The sequence below is a fragment of the Phascolarctos cinereus genome, unplaced genomic scaffold (assembly GCF_003287225.1).
Source record: "Phascolarctos cinereus isolate Bilbo 61053 unplaced genomic scaffold, phaCin_HiC Scaffold_726;HRSCAF=1367, whole genome shotgun sequence".
Classification (NCBI taxonomy): Eukaryota; Metazoa; Chordata; class Mammalia; order Diprotodontia; family Phascolarctidae; genus Phascolarctos; species Phascolarctos cinereus.
This window is the reverse complement of record NW_027556098.1, coordinates 103,337,672-103,359,659: the sequence shown is the minus strand read 5'-3', so window position 1 is coordinate 103,359,659 and position 21,988 is coordinate 103,337,672. Positions and strand designations below refer to the sequence as shown.

Here is a 21,988-nt window from a genome sequence, read left to right as displayed (position 1 = left end):
AATAGCCTGCTGGTTAGGCTGCCTGCCAAAAATCCCTCCTAGTCCAGTCCATCCTTCCTTCATTCAGCTGTCAGAGTGATCTTTCTAAAGTGCAAGTATGACCATGTCACCCCTCCCCCTATTCAGTGAACTCCAGCAGCTCCCTATCACTTCTAGGGTCAAATATACATTTCTCTGCTTGGTGTTCAAATCCCTTTACCTTTACCTTCACATAATCTCCAACTCCGCCCCCTGCCCCATTCCAGTTTTCTTATAATTTATACCCCACCACGTACTCTGAGATGGAGTCAAACTGGCCTCTTTGTTGTTCCCTGAACAAGTCACCCCATTTCCTGACTCTGGGTATTTTCACTGGCTCTCCTCATTCATATAATGTACCCCCTCATCTCTGCTTCTGGTTTCCTTGACTTTCTTCAAATTCCATCTAAAATCTCACCTTCTACAGGAAGCTTTTCCCTATTGCTCTTAATTCTAGTGCCTTCCCTTTGTTTTTTTATTTTTTATTTCTAATATTTCCTGTATATAACTTGTTCATACATAGTTATTTGCATGTTGTCTCCCCCAATTAGATTGTGAGCTCCCCAAAATCAAGGACAATTCTTTTACCTTTCTTTATATCCCCAGCACTTAACAAGTGCCTAGTATCTAGTTAATTGACTGTGTATCTCTCAAGCTGAAAGCCTACTCAAAGCCATGCACCTGCCATTGCAAAATGACACCAGCTCATTCTATTAACCATTTGCTCTTGGCAGTGCTATTCCCTGTTACGTACCTTGTAAGTAGTTCTCACGCTAGTGAAATAAAGTGCGTCTTGGTTGAGCAAATTTCATGTGCATATAAATTCTTCCTCTAATGTACATTGGCCTAACATCTGCAAGGTTAGTTTCAAGGCTGTTGACAAGCTGTTGGGCTTGTCATTTCTTGAGTTGCAGAACTGTATGTGTTAGAAGTAGGGCTTTCACAGCATTTATTAGCTATAGATATCTGAAAACTGCAAATGGATTCATTTTATCACTAATCATTTTGAATACTTATAGTTAACCATTTCTGTCATTGTTGTGATAATCTGAATGCTTCTTCCTTTTTCAGTTTCTTCACCCTCTTTTTGCCCCCCTCTCCCACTAAACTTGACACCAAAAGGTTATTTTGATGCTATTGTAGACACATCACCAATAGTTTTGGGGGCAGCTAAGTAGCACAGTAGATAGAGTGCCAGGTCTGAAGTTAGGAACACTCATCTTCCTGCGTTCAAATATAGCCTCAGACACTTAGCTGTGTGACCCTCAGCAAATCACTTAACCCTGTTTGCCTTAGTTTCCTCATCTGTAAAATAAGCTGGAGAAGCAAATGGCAAACTACTATAGTATCTTTGCCAAGAAAACCCCAAGGAGGGGAAGGGGTCTCAAAGAGACAGACATGATTGAATCAACCAAACAAGAACAACAAATATTTCTCTTTAAACCTGTTTATAAATAATCTGAGTCAGGACTATGCAATTTCAGACTGCTGTGATTTAATGCCATCTCCTCTTACCTCCCATGGAAATTTGTGAACAGAAATGCTCTTCATCATTGGACAGCCAGAAATAAACCTGTTTTGTTACAAGTAATGATGACCAGTAGCACTACAACAGTAGATGACTGAATGTTTAAAATGAAACTTGCTCCTGGCAACTGGAAATAAAATATTTGCCTTGAATATCTCTGATAAGAGTTTGATATAAAAGGAACTAACACAGAAATGTAAGCCCTAAAGCCATTTCCTAATTTACTACATGGTTAAAAGACACGAACAAACATTTCTCAAAAGAGGAATTGTGAACAATTAACAGTGATGTGGAAGATTATTCTAAATCACTAGTAAGAAAAATGCAAATCAAGACAACTTTGAGGTAATATCTCACACCTAGCAAATTGGCAAACATGGCAAAAGATGGAAATAGTGTTTGAGTTACAGTGAAAAGGCAGGAACACTAATACACTGTCAATGGAACAGTGGTGAATTGTTCCAACCATTCTAGAAAGAAATTTGGAATTGAGCTAAAAAAAAAAAATGACCTTGAGATCTTACTAGTCATCTACCCCTCAAGGAGGTCAAGGACAGAAAGAAAGGTCCCATTTCTACTGAGCTATTGATAGCTGCATTATTTGTAGTAGCAAAAAAATGGAAATGAATAGAAACCTATCTGTTAAGGAATGACTAATAGTGGCATGTGAGTGTAATAGATCATTATCAAACCTTAATAAACGATGAAAATGAAAAATTTAGGGTAGTATGGGAACACCTAGATAACTCCTCCCCCTTTAATGATAGTGCCTGAGTGGGATTTAGACCACTTACTCAAATAAAAACTCAGAGGTTTCTCCAGGTAGAAAACAGAAGTTTTATTCTAGCAAGTCTCATGGGAGAGTTGGGCCTCCCCTACCCAGGGCGGACTGGAGTAGTGAGGCCAGGCACAAACAGCAGCAAACAGTTTATATTGTCTTGGACAAACCACTCCAAAAAGCCCCCCTCCCCACCTGTTTGTCTCAATCTCTTTATCCTCATTGGCTGAGGCAAGAGACCTCACAGTCTATATTTAGAACCCAAGAGATACATTTTACTCAAAACTAGCTTGGAAGCTAGAGGATTGCCTTATTTGGTAAAGTTAAGGCACAAAACAACAGAGGGGGGTGGTTACAAAACAAGGGAGGGGGGTGGGCAGCTGGTACACAACCCCCTTCCCCAAAAACAAAAATGAAACTTAGGCCCGGCCCATGCTAAAGCCTCACTACATTTTTGGAGCATAGCTTACATCTGACATGAGAAACTTTCACTTGTCCCACACGGTGCCTCCCCCTGAAATTATCCTCAATTTATCCTATTATATATTTTGTCTGTACATAGTTGTTTCCATTTTGTCTCCCATTAAACGGTGAGCTCCTTGAAAGCAAGGACTGTTTTTTCTTTTGTCTGTCTTTGTATTCCCAGCACTTAGCCCCGTGCCTGACACAGGCTAGATACTTACCAAGTGTTTGCTGACTTGACTGACACAGAGTAGACATTTAATAAATGCTTGTTGACTAGACAAATTCTCCCCTGATCACATGTGAGTGAATGCATATTCCTTTTCCCAGACTTACTTTTGCATCTCTTTCCTAGGGTGGATATGATTCTGGTTTTCTCTATCACTGTAAGTTTCCAGATAAGCAAGCAAAAACAATGGAGGAGCAGCAAGATGAGCCCTTTGATTTTCACCTTGTAGAAGATACAGATGACAACCCCATCCGAGTTATCAGTTTCAGGTAATGAGAGAAATGATTATTAAATAACAAATTATCAGGGAATTCCTTGACCTTTCCCTAAAATTTACCCCACCTAGACTATCTTATCTAGGTAGAGATGTTGCCCCACCCAACTAGAAAACCTTACAAAGAATTTAATCTAAGGTGAATTCTGGCCTATTGAGTTTCACGTAGCAGGTTTTGGTGGGTGCATTTGTCTAAATTGCCCAACTGGGGGTGATTTAGAAGTAAATGACATGATCAAAGTCCAAGTCCCCAAGTCCCTCATTAGAGGAGATCCACCTCTCATTATAGTATTCATTCTCCCATTACTTGTTAACCAATTGGAGTCAATTGCTATCCTCAGAAATACCCATTCTTCCAAGGGCATTTAAGTGTTGAATGGGTTCCATGAGGGGTCTTTGTCATTTGAGAGTGTCACTGATCTCTTTTATTAATGTATGCTAGCATAGTTAATCAAATGATTAATTACCCAGAAATTGTGTCTCTTGAACTTTTCATATGTCACACCCATGCAATCATTTTTTGATGGAAAGAGTACTTGAAATTTAGAAACAGAAGCCTGGGTTGATAATCCCAGCATAGGATGACTTATGTGACCTTAAGCAAATTTTTTATTATCTCTAAGCTTCAGTTTTCTCATCTATAAAATGGGGATAGTCATACTTGCAATATTTACCTCACAGGGTTCTTATAAGGGTCAACTGATGTAACAAATGGGAAAATACTTTGTAGCTGTAAAGTATTGGTTAAACAAGTCTTTTTTTTTGGTAGTTGGCATATATAATTTCATAGAATTGTAAAACGTCATCCACTGATAAAGAGATCATTTCATTTATTATCTATTGCTAGAGGCACTTTGACTAAGTATCAGTATCCTTCTCAATAATGAATGTGGCTGATTTTTGATTATGCCACCAAATATAGAATAGGAAAGCATGAGCAAATAAAAATAGATAATCACGAGACATTATTGTCATCTATTATTTCCTAGTCCTCTCTTTACCAAGGGTGGAAGGGTGTAAGTGGAAGAGAAAGGGGACCTTTGCAAACATACCACTCACATGGTTGGCCACATGGTGAATTTCTAGGAGGACATGGGCAACGGTTGCTTGGGATGAGCAGGCATGGGTGGGTTGTGGGTGATCTTCATTGTTAGAGGGACCTATAGAAACAATAAGATCACAAATCCATTTGAGGTCACTAGCTTTGTGACCTTTGGTAAGTCTTTTAACCTTCTGAAGCCTCAGTTTCCTCATCAGCAAAATGGAAATCTTGTAAGGTTGTTGTGAGAAGGAGGATATGTAGAGTCATTTTACAATCCAGTGGAATGTTAGCTCACCCAATAGAATTTAAATACCTGTGGATAGGAACTGTTCTTTTTAAAAATTAGTCTCTCTAGTATCCAGTATAGATTCTTACATGTAGTAAGTGCTTTAATTGCTTGGGGAATTGATGAACGGGATTAGAAACTCAAAAGTCTCTGTTTTGCTCCCATTTTCCTGTCTGCTAATTCTTAATTTGGTTATTTACAGAGTTTTGTTAATTCATTAGAAACTAAGCAATTTGAAGACCAGTACTCAGAAGGATTTATTTTTGGTTTCTTTCTTAGCCTTTCCAAATTCATGATGTTTTGTGGGATGCAAAAAGGACAGATTAGGGTTTACATCCTGAAGGATCAAAACCTTCAATTGACTGATATGCAAAGCTACTGGAGCTACAGTATCCATGACAATGATTATGGACAGATCCAGGCCTTATGTCCTAGCTATGATGACCGTTTTGTGGTGACTTGCGGGGCAGATAGCAATATCTTTGTCTTTAATGTACTGTCTGAAGAAGAACTCGAGGAAGGTCTCAAAGCCACAGTGCCTCCTGCCAGGGTATGTAACCTTACACAAATATCTCAAACTCTTCTGAAGGACTGATGACTTTAGAGTTTCTCTGTCAAGCAGAGTCAGTCTTTGGAGACTTTTACCTTATATCATTGGCATTCAGGTAGCCTAATGCAGTGGTGTTAGACTCAAATAGAAAAGAATCCCTGTGGGCCCATATTGACTTGGAAAACTACAAATTAACATTATCTATGTTGTATTATGTTTTTATTGATTTTGTCAAACATTTCCCAATTACATTTTTAATCTGGTTCTTGCTGCCCTGGAGAGTTCTTCAGGCTCCGCAGTCATGAATTTGACACATCTAGTATAATGTTAAAAGTCTTGGACTTGGAATCAGGAAGACTTCAATTAAAGTCTGGGTTCAGAAATTTAGGAACTGTGTGACTATTGGGCAAGTCAATTAATCTCTCTCTCAGCCTCCATTTCCTCTTCTTAAAAAATGAGGATAATAATGGCATCAACCTTACAAGACTGTTCTGATATTCAAATGAGATATTGCATATAAAGCACATTGGAAACCTTAAAGCACTATATAAATGCAAACTGTTGTTATTGTCCTTCTACCACTAATTACCAGGAAAAATTCATACCACTTTTGTGTTTAAGTGAGCTTATATGTTGGATTACTAAGGCTTTCCATTTTTTCTTTTTTAAATGAAAAATTATCAAACTTGCTAAGCAAAAGTGGGGAGGCAGAATATATCAAATTATTGCTGCCTGAGTATTTGTCAAGAAATCTTGTGTAGTTCTAAGCCAAGCACATTAACAAATGATTTCTCTTCCACAGATTGGTATTGAAACGGAGAAACGAGCAGAAGATATTGAAGATCCAAACACCTATAGGTACCAATAGCATGACACCCAAGTGTTTTCAACCCCAACTTCCATACCTTATGAAAACAAAATGGATTTAAAAAAAAAACAAACCAAGCACTAATTTTCTTGCTTTGTTTCATTTTAACACCTACATTTCTTAATATACTGGTTTTTGTTTTGTGTCTTCAGCATTGAGGGTGCCAGGCGAAAAAGAGAACATGACCAAATCATGAAGGAAGCAGAAGAAATAAAGGCCCAAAAGAGGGCGAAACTGAGGGATTTGAGGAATGAGTTTGAGAAGTTACTGGTGAAGAATGCTGAGTTACCAGAACACATGCAGCTTCACCGGACTGTAGGTTTTATGACGTAGCCTGTGGTCATCCACCTAGGGGTTGGAGATGCGGGGGAGAAGGGGAAACAAATCTTGTTAGCTCTCAAAGTAATTTGTGTTCTTATAGATCCTCTTCTAACAATTTCAGAGCTATCATCAGTTAGTCAACAGCCAGTCAGTAATCATTTATGTGCTTATTATGTGCCAGGTGTCTTGATTTTCTGGGGTGTGGCAACTTCCCTCAAACCACAGAATAATACATGAAGACAGAGAATTGCTTGAGGCTCAGAGAGTTTAAATTGCTGGTGGTCACAGAACCAGTGACTGCTAGAGGCTGGATCTGGACCCAGGTCTTCCTGATTACAGGTCCAGCATTTTGTTTGTCACATAGTATTGCCTTCCTGACGTGATACTAGTGGCTTGCCCAGGGTCACACAGCTAGTGAGTGTTATGTGTCTGAGGCCAGATTTGAACTCAGGTCCTCCAGACTTCAGGGCCAGTGCTGAATCTGCTGTGCCACCTATCTGTTCCCTAGGCAACTCTTGAAGATATAAGTTGGACAGAAAAAAATTTTTTTTTCATTGGTAAAGGAAATTCTTAACTGGGAGCTCCTGGCACTGATGGGCATCTGGTCAATAAAACTACATAAAAAATAAGAGTAGGTACTAGTACAGAAATAGTCTAGTTAGTTACTGAAGATGTGGTTTGTAAACTCTAAAGCACTATATACTTATAATAGTTATTCCATGTTATAATAACATTACATTAGATATTATTATATTATTAGCCTTGGGGATAATGGCCAAATGGTTATAACAAAATTTTCGTAAACTAATTGGAAAGGAGAAAACCCCCCAAATCCATGTGATACTTGAGTTTTTCCATTTAAACTTATTCTTAAATTAAACTTTCATCACTGTTAGTCATATTGTTGATGATCAGTCATTGAAGCTATGTCGTAATCCCATCTGGGGTTTTCTTGGCAAAGATCCTGGAGTGGCTTGCCGTTTCCTTCTCCAGCTCATTTTACATATGAGCAAACAGAGGCAAATAGGGCTAAGTGACTTACCCAAGGGTCACACAGCCAGTAAGTGTCTGAAGCCTGATTTGAACTCAGGAAGATAAGTCTTCTGGGTTTTAGGCCCAGTGCCTGCCCACTGTGCTACCTAGCTGCCCCTTACATAAGTCATGTATTAACTTAAAATTTGTCATGCTATTCATACTGGTCCACCTAGTATCATGTCATTTTTTTGTTGTTGTTGCATAAAAACACCCAACCAATTATACTTGAGAGTTTTTTAAAGTATAATCTATTCAGGTAAATTCTTCAGTAAGAAGCCTTTTTTTTTTTCTCTTTAGCAAAAACCAACATGATTAGGGGAAAGATGACCATTTCAACATAGGAGAGAATCTAGGATTAAAAAATAAATTTACTTCCAACACTGATTTATGTTAAAATATTTCCAAGAAAAGCTCCTGTGTTGTATAAGAATGCAGAAATGTTTTTGAAAATGACTAAACTGTTGTGGTGCAAAGTAATGTGTTTTTGTTATAAAAGGCATTCAGACTTTAAAAAAAATTTTAATTTATTTATTTTTAGTTTTCAACATTCACTTCCACAATATTTTGAGTTCCAGATTTTCTCCCCATCTCATCCCTCCCCCCCCCCCCAAAATGGCATGCATTCTGAATACTTTCCCCTAATCTGCCCTCCCTTCTATCTCTGCTCCTCCTTCTCTTATCCCCTTCCCCTTCAATTTTCCTGTAGGGCAGGATATATTTCTGTACCCCATTGCCTATATCTCTTATTTCCCAGTTGCACGTGAAAACAATTTTTTAACATTGTTTGTAAAAACTTTGGGCTCCTATAAAAGGCATTCAGACTTTTAACTGGAGAAAGTGGATACCGTAAGCCCTTGAGGGCAAAATCTGAAAACTGTGTTTAAAGTAATCCCCATCTTTTGCAACATATCATGATGGTGAAACTCCCACTCTCCATAGGAGTTTGATGTAGATACCAAAGTCAGAGAAGAGACTGAACGAAAAATGGTCAAGAAAATCAAGCAGGTGGAAAAGGAACTTGCATGGGAAAAAGAGAAACATCGAATTGCCCTATTGAAGTTACAGCAACGGTAGGATCCACTTTGATTTAAACTAACTCGATACTGTGATGATTGACCAGCCCACTTTGCTCCTCATTTCACTAGTATGGACTTCACTCAGTGGCTTTTGCCCTGGTGGCTTTGTCTTCTTTTTTCCTTCTTTCTTGGGCTTGGATTCCCTCACTCATCTCAGCCTACCTGTAGAGAGAGGCACACTTCTTCCCTGCGCTTCTGCTTCTGAAATCTACATACAGCCCTTCTTTAGACCTTTTTGAAATGGAGAAATATGCTGGGGTTGAAAATAGTGCCTCTCCTGAAAAGTTTCTAATACCAAAACAAAAATTAGTCCTGTTGTGATAACCCAAGCAATCCCAGAGATATAAGGAGAACTTCTTTTGTTGTTGTTTTTGTTTAATTGTTTCAGTAGGGTCTGGCTCTTCGATGACCCCATTTGGAATTCTCTTGGCAAAGATTCTGGAGTGGTTTGCCATTTCTTTCTCCAGCTTATTTTTTACAGATAAGGAACTGAGGCAAAAAGGATTAAGCGACTTGCCCAGAGTCACACAGCTAGTTCGTGTCTAAGGCTGGATTTGAACTCATGAAAGTGAGCCTTCCTGATTCCAAGCCCAGCGCTCTATTCACCGTGTGTGCAACAGTTACCCCAAAATAACACTTGGAGATTTTCTAGGTATAAAGTGAAAGATTTATTACGTTCTCACAAGAAGCGGGCGTCTGCTTCGTCCTGCAGTCAGAGCGAAGCAAGGCGAGGCACAAAGGTCAGAACAAAGCTTATATAGTCCTAACACAGAGACACCCACCCGCCACTGGCTGTAAATTCCCGTTGGACAGGAATTTCAGCCTTACAATCTAAAATGTGAAAATCTACCCCAGAAACAAGGAGTCTCATTATAATACTACCAATCCTAGCTATTTTATCCTTATTTAGCATTAGCCATTACCTAATACTAATGTAACAGTACAGATCATGTGTTTTTTTAGGAACTTGAAACTTGGGCCTATTCAGGCTAGCGTAACCAACCTTGAGTTTGTAACAGTCTGTAAAACTGTTACACTCAGTCCATCTGAGAGATCTCACACTGTTTACACTGTCTCACTCAACTGCACCATCTAATTTTTCTACCTCTTTCTGACACATTTGGGGTCTTCTTGGCAAAAATACTGTAGTGGTTTGCCATTTCCTTCTCCAGCTCATTTTACCAATGAGGAAATTGAGACAAATAGGGTTAAGTGATTTGCCCAAGGTCACACAGCTAGTAAGTGTCTGAGGCCAAATTTGCACTCAGATCTTCCTAACTTCCACCTAGTGGCGGTCTATCCACTGTGCCACCTAGCTGCCCAGAACTTCCTTAGTTTCCCCCTATTCTCTGACAAAAAACATTCTTCTAGATGTTATGCCTAACATCAGCACCATTTGAAACTGCTTCTTTTTTTATTCCTTGCACCATTTGAAACTGGTTCCTTTTTTATTCCTTAGATCTGTATTCTATTAGAATTTATCCATCCATCCATCCAGGGATCAACATCAAAAGAATCCAAATCTTTTCTTCTTTCTTTCACTTTCCAAGCAGTATGAATAGATTCCCTGCTGGAACAATGCTAATTGGACATAAGCAGGATTCATTTATGTCAGTTGCTGCTCTGCACTGGAAGACTCCATGAGAAGTGTCATCTCTCTATTTCAACATAGTAAGGGCACCTCGAGCCATTTTCCAACAGAGACAAATAACGTTAAGTAATTTGGTCAAATATTTTATTCGGCAGTAGTCAGGAGAGAAGACTCACCCAGAAGACTGAGAGGGGTTGGGCCAAATGACCTTTGGGGTCCTTCCAATTGTGAGATTCTGTGATAATGTTATCTGTGAACTACTTAGGCCCCAAAGATATTTTCTTCCCACTAGACACTTGCCACTGAAACCCCCTATAGATTCCCTGTTCTGGATTAATAGAATATAGTAAACTCCTTAAAGGCAGGGGCTATTTAATTTATTATTATAATTATATTTGATAATTTAAGCAATAACATATTACATAATATTTAATAATATACCACATTTAATAATATTTTTGTTAATTTAAACAATAACATATTTATTTTGTAATATTTAATAAGATACCATATTTACTAATATATTTGATAATTTAAACAATAACATTTATTATATAATGTTTACTAAGATACCCCACTTAATAATTGTCATTTACATTGCACTTTACAGTTTACAAAGAGTTTCATAAATATCACCTCATTTTGTCCTCACAACTGTGAGACATAGGTGTTATTATTAACCCCATTTTACAGATGAAGAAACTAAGGGAGACAGAAGTTAATTGACTTGCTCAGATAGGTAAGGGTCTGAGGTGGATTGGAACTCAAGTCTTTCTAACTCTGGGTCCAGTGCTTTATCTACCATGCCAGCTAGCTGCCTGTTTTTGTAGATGCTTTTAAAATTGATTTCCAGCCTTAAATCTATAAGACTGGACTAACAGCTGGAGTGATTGTCTTTAAATACAGGAAAATGTCTATTTTCAAAAAATAGAATAAATTTTAATATTTAGGTAAATTTAGGTAAATGTATGAACTAAATATTTTTTAAAATAATAATTAAAACATATAATTGTAGCCAAATTGCAGTATGTTCACTGATATAATTTCAGTTATCAAGGTTTAACTGCAGAAATTAAAATAGGAATTTTTTTCCCTCTTTATTATTTCCATATGGTTAGTATGGGTAGCTAGGTAGCACAGGTGGATAAAGCACTGGGCCTGGAGTCAGGAAAAAGTCCTCTTCCTGAGTTCAAGTCTGGCCTCAGACTTTTCCTAGCTGTGTGACCCTTGGCACACAACTGTTCATCTCATATTCCTTCTCTGTGAAAATGAATTGGAGAAGGAAATGGCCAACCACTCCAGGATCTTTGCTAAGAAACCTCTAAATGGAGTCGGGCATGACTAAACAACAATGTAGTGTGCTTCAGGAAATTTTAACATGTCTCTGCGATCTCATCTTGCCAATAAAAGAGCCAGGAGTATCTCTGTTTGTGTGACTTACGTATTTTAAATTGTTTTGTCATTGAGTGTAGCTAGTTAGGTACCCCACATCATCTCCCAAGTTTAATCCAATGAGAGAAACTCTCTGTGTTGTCTCCAAATGGAAGGAGATGCAGGAACATGTGCCCTGAAACAAACTGAGTTAGAGCGCTAACTCACGGAGACCACAACACATTTTGGTACATTTTGATCATAGAATCTATCAGTAAGTTGCTATAACTTAACACAGACCAATTGAACTGGAAGTCCCAGAGAAACTCAGAAGGGCCAAAGATGGTTGGCGAGCTTTTCTCAATGTGTTGAGAATTTAAAAATTAGTTTCGTTTCTTGTAGGGCATTTTCTAGAAATTGTCCCCTTAGATACTTTTGCTCTTTAATGTAGAGAAGTTTACATTTATAACAACCGCTAGTTTTCTGGGCTTATAAGTAGATGATGCAAATGAATTTTCCATAAAATTGAAGGTTTTACTTTTAAACACCAACACTTTTTAAAAAGTTTTTAACTGTTTTTTTGTTGGAAGTTTTTCAAAACTGAGGCAGCCAGGTGACACAGTAGATAGAGTGCTGGGCCTGGAGGCAGGAAGACCTGAGTTCAAATCCAGCCTCAGACATTTACTAGTTGTATGACCCTGGTCAAGTCACTTAACTTCTGTCTTCCTTAGTTTCCTCAACTGTAAAATGGTGATAATAGCACCTGCCTCCCAAGGTTGTTGTGAGGATCAAATGAGACAATATGTGTAAGATGCTTAGCACAGTGCCTGCCACATAGTAGGTGCTCTATAAATGCTAGCTATTGTTATTATCATTATCATTATTATTGCTAAACTTGAAATGCTAGAAAATCAGTTTCCATTTTGTGATTATTTGTCATTCCCCCAATTTCAGCTATAAAAATCTTGGGATGATTGGAATTAGTTGGGTTTCACCTTTTGTGGTAGAGAGTAGCATAAAAATGGCAATTTATCTTTGTGGTGGTTTATTTGCTTCTGCTTAGTAGGAGTGTTGCAAGGCAAGGTGAACCAGTATTCCACAAAATGATAGTCTTTTTTCCCCCTTTGAGCCTAATGTCGAAGCCAGTTCTGCTGTCTATTTTATTTGCCTCTCTGAGGAGAACTTAGAAATCATCTTTCCCTTTCACTGCTTCGTGTCTCTAGTTCAATTTATAGTTAAGAGGTCACTATTGACATGGTTCAATTATATCAGTTAATGGGTCATTTGATGACAATTGTGCATTGAGTGCTGATTGTTAAATGACTATCTGTAGATGATTTAAGTATTGCGTTATTCTTAACATCCTCTAACCATTTTTCTCTCAATCTACCATTATTACATTGAGGCTGAAAGCACCTTTCCTTTATTTTTTAAATTTTTATTTTTAAAAAAATTCTCAATTTCCCTCCCTCACACAGTGACCCACTCTGGATTCATTCCAGCTTGTAGCCCAATCATATAATCTCAGAGTTGGGATGAATCTTATTGGTTATCCTGTCTAACACATGGCTGAAAAAAGAATTCCTGATATGTGGTTATTCACCTTCTGCTTGAAAACCTCCAGTGATAGGGAATTCACTACTTCCTGAAGCAGTCCATTTCATGTTTGAGCAGCTCTAATTATTCAAATGTTTTTCCTTATATTGAATATAAATTTGCCTCTTTGCAACTTCTACCCCTTGCTACTAGTTTTGTCCTAGGAACCAGGCAAAACAAGTCTAAGCCTTCTTCCTCAGGGCACACATATGTGGATATAGTCCTCATGCTCTTCTTTTTTTTTAATTTAAAAAATTTATTTTTAATTTTTTAGGCAGTTGGGGTTAAGTGACTTGCCCAGGGTCACACAGCTAGTGTCAAGTGTTTGGTTTGAGGCCGGATTTGAACTCAAGTCCTTCTGAGTTCAGGGCCGGTACTCTATCCACTGTGCTACCTCACTGCCCACCTCATGCTCTTCTACAATCTTACTTTTCATTGTTCTGAGTCCCTTCACCTTCCTGATTGTCTTTCATTTTACTATATTCTAGCATGTCACTGTCCTTCCTAAAATGTGGTATCTGGAACTAAACACAATACTCTAGATGGTTCTAATGAGGCAGAAAAGAACAAGATTATCATTCCTTTATTCTCAAATTATGCTTCTATTAATATAGTCTAATATTACATTAACTTTTTCAACTGTCATTTATTGGACTTATAGTCCACTAAAAAACTCAGGTCCTTTCTTTCTTTCTTTCTTTCTTTCTTTCTTTCTTTCTTTCTTTCTTTCTTTCTTTCTCTCTCTCTCTCTCTCTTCTCTCTCTCTCTCTCTCTCTCTCTCTCTCCCTCCGTCCCTCCCTCCATCCCTCTCTCTCTCTCTCTCTCTCTCTCTCCTCTCTCTCTCTCTCTCTCTCTCTTCTTTCTTCCTTTCTTCCTTCTTTCTTTCTTTCTTTCATTTTTATTATTTTTTTCCCTCAGGTCCTTTCCACACACATTATTGTCTAGACACATTTCCTCTATCCTGTATTGGGATTTTATGTTTATCACATTAAATTTCACCCAGCATTTTGAGATGGTGAGAAATCCTATGCGATCTTTATTCTGTCTGTTCAGTGCATTAGCTGTCCCTCGTGTAACTTTCAGATTTGGTAAGCGCACCATCTATGTTTTTGTCCAAGTCATTGGTTAAAAATATCAAACAGAATGCTATTAATCTCCCTTAGAGACCTCCTTCAAAATTGACATTATTCAGGATATCAGTGCTCTTTGCTTAATCATTTTTATTCTATCTTATTTTTATTAACTGCCCTGTAAAGAAATAACACTGTAACAATACACTGCGCTTTGTTTCATCTCAAGTTACTAGCCAAGGCAAGAACAAATTGCACATTAGTTGGTCCATAAAGAAGGGAGATCTCTGTAAGGTAAGGGGGCTTCTGACCCATTAAAATCCAGAGTCCTGCTGGTTTCACAAGTGGACAGCCAATGGCCTTGGGCAGTAGTTTATTTTGTTTCAGTGGAGGACAGAGACCTCCTAATCTGTTAGTATACTGTTGATCTCAGGTCTGAAATAGAGTATACTTTGCCTTTTATTTGTCCTTGTCCTAGGACTGGGGTAGAAAAAAACTCCAGATTTGGTCATTAGGATTAGAGTAGGAAAAAATTCAAACATAGGAATTAGATGTGACTGCCTGTTCACACTAAATCAATCAGAGGCCAATTCTAAAATGACATACTCATGTCAAGTGGGTAAATACAAGATCCCTCTCTCTGCTATCACAGGTCCCTCTGCCTCCTTTAAAGCTTATTCAGGGTCACTCACTGACATCTCTCTCTAATAGCTCCATAAACACAAAGTGAGTACTTTTGGGGTCCTGGGGGTTAAGGCAGAGCTTATCTAGGCTCAAGAGAGCCATTCCTAAATTTTAATCTTAAAGTATAAAACAAGGCTTTGATTTATTCTATGGTTGATTGCCTGTGATTAAGAAAACAATGGAAAATTGTTAACAATACAAATATATCTATATATCTATATATCTATATATATATATATCTATATATATGTCACTTTACAGCTGAGAAAACTGAGACAAACAGGTTAAGGGACTTTTTCAAGGTCAGACAGCAAGTAAGTATTGAGGCTGGATTTGAACTCAAGGTCTTCCTGACTCCAGGCTCAGCAATACATCCAGTGTGCCACCTAGCTGCCCAGGAGCAGAGTAATCTTACCTTCTTTTGGTCATCTTTAATGTATCATTTCCAAAGAGTGGACCTACATCTTCCATGTTTTTTTTCTTTATCTGGGCATAGGTTAACAAAACTCTTTTTGCTGTCCTAAGCATTTTTTCAGACTTAGTTCATTCTGGAATTTAGCTTTACACCCACAGTTCTTAGAGGCAGTAGTCTTGACTTGATTACTGTTCTTACAGTGAGGTGGGCAGTAGACTGGATGGGGGGAGGGTCAGAGGAAGGGATGAGCATGGTGGAGGACATTCAGAGTCGTATAGTTGTGAAGTATGGTCTGAGGCTGGTTAGATAAAGTGGGTTAGATGAGTTTATAGTCACTCACCAGTCAAGATAGCTCAGCCTCAAGGAAGAGTTCCCAAATTGAAGGAATTTATTCCCCTAAAGACTTTGGAGGTCTAGTTCAGAGGTGCTGTTCTACTATCAAAATAATGATGTATTTATTGGCAGTCATCATCAAAGTCTTAGCTTAGGCTGTGTTATATTTTCACTTCCAAAAAAGTTACTTGCCCATTAACTGCTTCTTTTAAGTCTTGCCTAATCTCCTCGCTCTGTGAAGTTGCCTTGTCCTTATCCAATTCTGGTCTGTGCTATGTATACCTGGATTTGTGGTTTGGGACAATTTAGGCATATTTGTTCATTACAGTATAGTCAATCTGTCATTATCTAGGTTGTGAAAGCAATGGGTCATAGGAATGTAAAAAATGTGAAAAAGATTACAAATTTTATCCTTGCATAGCAACAGGACAAACATTTTCTTTGTTTTGATTTTCTAAGATTTCGAGATTCATTAGAATTTGACACCGTTATAGTTCATGCTATACAGACTGAGCACAAAATTTCCACCTATCGGCTTTTGAAACTCTCAGGGAAGTACACCAAAGCCAGACGACTGAGTCAGACTGAAAGAAGAACAAGCAAGTTTGATTGGAAGGAAAAAGAAGTAGTATCTGCCAAGAAAGAGAGCCAAAAAGATGCAGGTAACCTTAATGGAAGCATTGTTAATGTTGATTGTTTTTTAATTTGGATTTCCTACTTGCTTCTGTATTTGGTAAACAGTTCTTCTACTGCAAGGTCAAGTTCTTGGTTCCTCCCTTCCATGCTGGCTGTTCAGAACTGAGTGCTAGAAGCAAGAGGTCAGGAGTGGCTAAAGATGTTGTGTGACTGGAAATGGGTAACTCAATTCCTCTAACAATTTTCAGTTCCAATTTCTCTTTCATGATCATTCCTTTCTACACTGTCCCATTTCCCTGTGTAAACTCCTGGAGGAAGTCTACATTTGTCAGATCATAGAAACAGGCTAGGGATCTAAGATGTTGGCTTGAGTATTCTGTTTTTCATCTTCTAATTCAGTCAGTCAGCAAACATTTATTTTTTTAATTTATTATTTATTTTTAACATTCTTTTCTTTTTAAATTTTGAGTTCCAAATTCTCTCCTTCCCTTCTACCCCTCACCATTTGGAGTAGGCAAGCAATTGCCATTGGGAAGGCAAGCAAAATGATATCAATTACATGTGAAATCATGCAAAACATATTTCCGTGTTAGTCACATTTCCCAAAATAGCAAGAAAAATAAAGAAAGTGAGAAAATTATACTTCAGTTTGCATTCAGAGTTCGTCAGTTCTCTCTCTCTGCAGATAGACAGCATTTTTTCAACATGAATCCTTTGGCATTATCTTGGATCATTGTACTGATAAGATTATCCAAGTCTTTCACAGCTGATCATCATTTCAACATTGCTGTTACTGTGCACAATGATGTCCCAGTTCTTGTTTCACTTTGCATCAGTTTATATAAGTCTTCAGCAAACATTTATTAAGTAATTACTATATGCCAGGCATTGTGCTAAGCTCTGGGAATACAAAGAAAGGTAAAAACACCATCCCTGCCCTCGAGCCCACATTCTAATGGAGAAGATAACATGTAAATAACTGAACATATAAGAAATATACAGTGTAAATGGAGTGTAATCGCAGAGAGAAGGCACTGGTTAGGGGAGTGAGAAGGGAGGAAGGAACTGAGCCTGGGAAAGGCCTTCTGCAGCTGTGTTGAAGAAAATTAGGGAAGCTAGGAACAGCAGAGAGTGGAGGGGAGAGAGCATTTCAGGCCTGGCAATGGGGAGATGGAGGAACATTATGTCATTTATGAGGAACAACAGAGGGCCAGTGTTACTGAATTATAGAGTATGTGGACAGGAGTAAAGTACAAGAAGACTGGAAATAAACAGGTTTTGACAGTCTTTAAACACCAAAAAGAGGGCAGCTAGGTGGCACAGTGCATAGAGTGCTGGGTGTGGAGTCAGCAAGACTCATCTTCCTGAGTTCAAATACAGCCTCAGACACTTATTAGCTCTGTGACCCTGGGCAAGTCACTTAACCCTATTTGCTTCAGTTTCCTCATCTGTAAAATAAGCAGGAGTAGGAAATGGCAAACCACTCCAGTATTTCTGGGAAGAAAACACCAAATGGTGTCACAAAGAGTAGGACACGACTGAAAATGAAACACCAGAAAGAGATGTTTATATTTTATCTTGGAGGTTATAGGGAGCCCCTGGAATTTCTTAGGTAGCAAGGTGAGACCTGCACTTTCAGAAAATTGTTCTTGATCTCAGTGTTCCACCTGCTCCCAGGGCTTTGTTTTTTAAACAGTGAGGGTAAAGTCATCTGGGTCACAGTTATGAGAACTTTATTTACTCTCTATTCTCAATCACCTACTTACCATGACAATGCACTAGATGGATGAGACACAGGTATTAAGTAAGATGGAAACAGAGAATCTCGGAAATGTTCAAATGACATCACCAACTGCTGATCAGGCAATCCTCTGCAGCCAGTCTTCCTGAAAACAAGTAATTAGTGCCTACCACTTTACTAAGACTAATTATAAACAATCTCCTTCAGCTAGCAATCAATAAGAGAGTGACTTGTCATTAACTGTGAAATTAACATTGGATTTATTTCCCCCCTCCCCTGAGCTAATGAGAAAGCAATAATGTATGCTTTATGGGATAATACATTTTGAGTGTGAAGTATTTCAAAGGTCACCCTCCCCACACATATGGATGAGAAAACTGAGACATATTGAGGTTCAGTGCCTTACCCTGTGTTACACAATTAATAAATATCTGAACCCAGATCTTTTTGCCTTGAAGGCCAGTGACCTATCCACTGTACCATGTTGCCTTTCTTCCAAGTCCTCAAAAGGGAGAATTTCCCTCCACTTTCTTACCAGATTCTCTGAGGGTGGCAGAACTCTGTAGTGATGTTTGGTTTAAGGATGAAAATGGAAAGATGACAACAGAAGAGATTAATACCCTATTCTATCAATGAGTGGCACGTTAATCTCCTCCAGATTTGAACTCAGGAAGATGAGTCTTCCTAACTTCAGGTCTGGCACACTATCCACTGTACCATCTAGCTGTGATGTAGGTATAGATATAGACATAGATATAGATATAGATGTAGATATAGATGTAGATGTAGATATACAGAAAGAGAGATGATCCTAATTATTCTAATCAATCCCCAAACATTTCCTACCTTCCAGATTTAGAACTTGTTGACCCCTAGTTTGCTACTTTAATTGATTGGGTTTGCAACTCTATCAAAGAAGTAGTCTTATCTGATAAAGGTACTAGGGCATAGGTAATCTTATTGATTATGTTAATTGGGATGATGGGATTATAAGATACCTGTCTTATAATATCTTCCAGGATTTTAATGGGCAGCCAGGTGGTACAGTGTATAGAGTGCTGGGCCTAGAATCGGTCAGTAAGAACTGAGTTCAAATTCAGCCTCAGATACTTTCTAGCTGTGTGACCCTGAACAAGTCACTTAACCCTGTTTGCCTCAGTTTCCTCATCTGTAAAATGATCTGGAGAAGGAAATGCCAAACCACTTTAGTATCTTTGCCAAGACAACCCCAAATGGGGTCATGAAGAGTCAGACACAACTGAAATGAATGAACAACAACTTTAATGAATGTGTTAGTATTGGAACATTTGTAGTTAAAATGCTTGTAGCTTCATCTTGTTCTGCATTGAAAAGATTTCTAAAATGTTTTGAACAGCTCCAGTCGCTACTGGATCAGATGACATCTTTATAGAAAAGGAAAGGAAAGGTCAACCTAGGACACTAAGTGATCTCATGGTGGAAAACCAAGTTGATAAAATGAAGAAAATTATGATAAAAGCTGAAAAAGCCCAAAATAAGATCTTGCAGCGGAGAAAAGAATGGGAGGAACTGTGAGTCTTATTTCAGAAACTCTGCGATGCCATAAAAGGATGTTATAGAAGAAATTCCCTACTTTCTATTGTTAAAAACAAAACAAAACAAAACAAAACTGTGAACTGTTAAATGGAAGAAACTTCAGGCCCAAAAAGGGGGACCTGGAATGAACCAGAGTTTGATCACAGTTTACACAGATTGTAAGTGCATTTATTGCCTGAGAAGGAAAAGCTTGCAAGCTGGAACAGTGTCAGTGTTATGACTTATTCAAAGCCCAGTTGGAAAGAGTGAGATATTTATACAATTTCTGAACGAAGAAAGGAGAAAAGGTGGGAATTTGGGCCAATGCTAGGCAGAAAGTCCCAGGAAACAAGGGAAATGAGGAATTCCAGGTGTCAGAACTGAGGCCCTTTGATATACAAATCAGAAGACGTTTTTGGCAATAAGCACTCCATAGTTCAAGGCTTGATATGGGGATGTCTCTAAAAACGGGATATTCTAAGAGCCCCATAGCCATAACCATAACCAAAGTTAAGGGAGTTTCTGGAGATAAAGTTGTCTCCAAAAAACCCACAAAACCGGATATATCTATAGTCTTATAATCTATAGTCAGGAAAGTCTGAAGATAGGGATGTTTAGTGGAACATAAACCACCAAATGGCTCAGGGTCTGCTTCAAAGCTGGTATGAGTTTCCATCTGGGTTTCACTGCAAAGGATTGCTGGTATGTCAAGCAGCCTTGGGCATCAGAAGTCCTCCTGATTTACTAGTTATTGTGCTATTCCATTGTCTGATTCCTGTGTGAAAAAGGGAAGCTTTAATATATTTATTAGTATGAGCATTATACATATAGCCCATATGTAAATGGGAGGTAATCTCAGTGGGAAGGTATGAAGATCAGGGTTTAAGCCCAGTTCTTATTCCAAGTTGAGCACTTTTTACACTGGGTCACATTTCTTTTTTTTGTTTGTTTTAATTTGGCCTATTTTTCCTTTCCAATAGATATAAAAGTAAACCTGAGGATGACTATGAGGATCCCAAAGATGTGCTGGCCATTAAAGAGGCCCAGAATAACATGGGTGACTTCAACCTCAAGACTGCCCCAGACTACAAGATCCCTGAGCAAATGCGCATAAATGCTGCCAAGAAGGAGGAGGAAATTGGGATTCTAGAAACAATGGTATAGATAAACAAATTTGAGGGTTTTGAGTAAGGAACCTTTGGTTTTTAAAGTTGACTCCAGTTAGCTATGATATGAAATATTAAAGGGAACATAGGAGTAGTAACTCCTATTGTTTTTAAGGTTCACAGAGCACTTTCCTCACCATTCCTGTAAGGTAGGAAATGTAAGTATCATTCTCCCCATTTTACAGATAAATAAACTGAAGTTCAGAAGAGATAAAGTGAGAGATTTGTCCAGGATCATGTAGCTAGAAAGTGCTAAAGACTGGATTCAAATTCACTTAATGTCCCTTCATTGGCCTTTGACATTAAAAGATGTAGTCAGAAAGCCTGATTGAACCACACCTAGTACATTTGGAAGACATCTGTAATAGAGGTGACAAAATATTTAAAAATACAGAGGGAGCAATTTTTTAAGATACTTCGAAGAGGGGATCATAAGATTATAGATTTAGAGCTGATAGGGACCTCAGAAGCCATCTAATCCTACAACTGGAGCCCAGAGAGGTTAAGTTATTTGCCCAGGGTCACACAAGAACAAAGGGACACAGATGGGATTTGACTTCAAATACAGGGTGTCCCAAAAGCTGTAATGCTGTTTTAAGCCATTTAAGCTACGACGTGCAGTACTCTTTCCAGTTTTGTACCAGGAAACACCAAATTGTTGGGAAAAAAAATCATGGAAAAAAATCATTATTCCCCTCCCCTCCAAAAAGGTGATCAAGTATATATCAGCAACTACTTACCCATTTGTGTGATTTACTATCTCTATAGAATCTTTATTAAAATGGTTATTATTGTTTTGTTGATCAGTTGATTAGTCCTGTCTAATTCTTCAGGAGCTCATTTGGAGTTCTCTTGGCAAAGATACTGGAGTGGTTCGCCATTGCTTTCTCCAGCTCATTTGACAGATAAGGAAATGGAGGCAAACATAGGTTCAATGATTTGCCCAGGGTCACACAGCTAGCAAGTGTTGGAGGCCATATTTGAACTTAGGACCTCCTGATTCCAAGCCCAGCACTCTATCTACCATACCACAATGGTTCCTGCGTGTATTAAGAGTCACTTCAGTGAAAATAGAAGGAAACAGAAAGGCTTTCCTTCAAGAATGATTTTTACAATGAACCACATCATTTCAGTAACACAATTACCTTAAAGATATAGAGAATATAAAATCCCACGCATTTACTGTTTGATGATTACCACCTTCCTTCCCTGCTAAATGGTTTTTAAGTTAAAAGCTACCTTCGAGGATAGTTGGGGATGGGGTAGGGGTTAGACTGGGAAGATTGTACAACATGGGGATGGGATCTGATTAGGGAAGCATTATGAAATGAGGATAGGTGTGGTTGTATTGGAGATAAGTACCC

The 21,988-nt window shown here is 38.3% G+C and overlaps 1 protein-coding gene across 1 annotated transcript in view; it reads left to right on the top strand.

Moving 5' to 3' along the window:
- CFAP44 (cilia and flagella associated protein 44) overlaps positions 1-21,988 on the top strand; it is a 142,243-nt gene that overhangs the window by 83,473 nt on the left and 36,782 nt on the right. The window contains exons 17-24 of the mRNA XM_021007126.2: positions 3,142-3,284; positions 4,897-5,167; positions 5,970-6,025; positions 6,188-6,350; positions 8,331-8,461; positions 15,987-16,189; positions 19,280-19,454; positions 20,439-20,616. Of these exons, the coding sequence (XP_020862785.1) occupies positions 3,142-3,284; positions 4,897-5,167; positions 5,970-6,025; positions 6,188-6,350; positions 8,331-8,461; positions 15,987-16,189; positions 19,280-19,454; positions 20,439-20,616 (1,320 nt within the window). The remainder of the gene's footprint in view (positions 1-3,141; positions 3,285-4,896; positions 5,168-5,969; positions 6,026-6,187; positions 6,351-8,330; positions 8,462-15,986; positions 16,190-19,279; positions 19,455-20,438; positions 20,617-21,988) is intronic.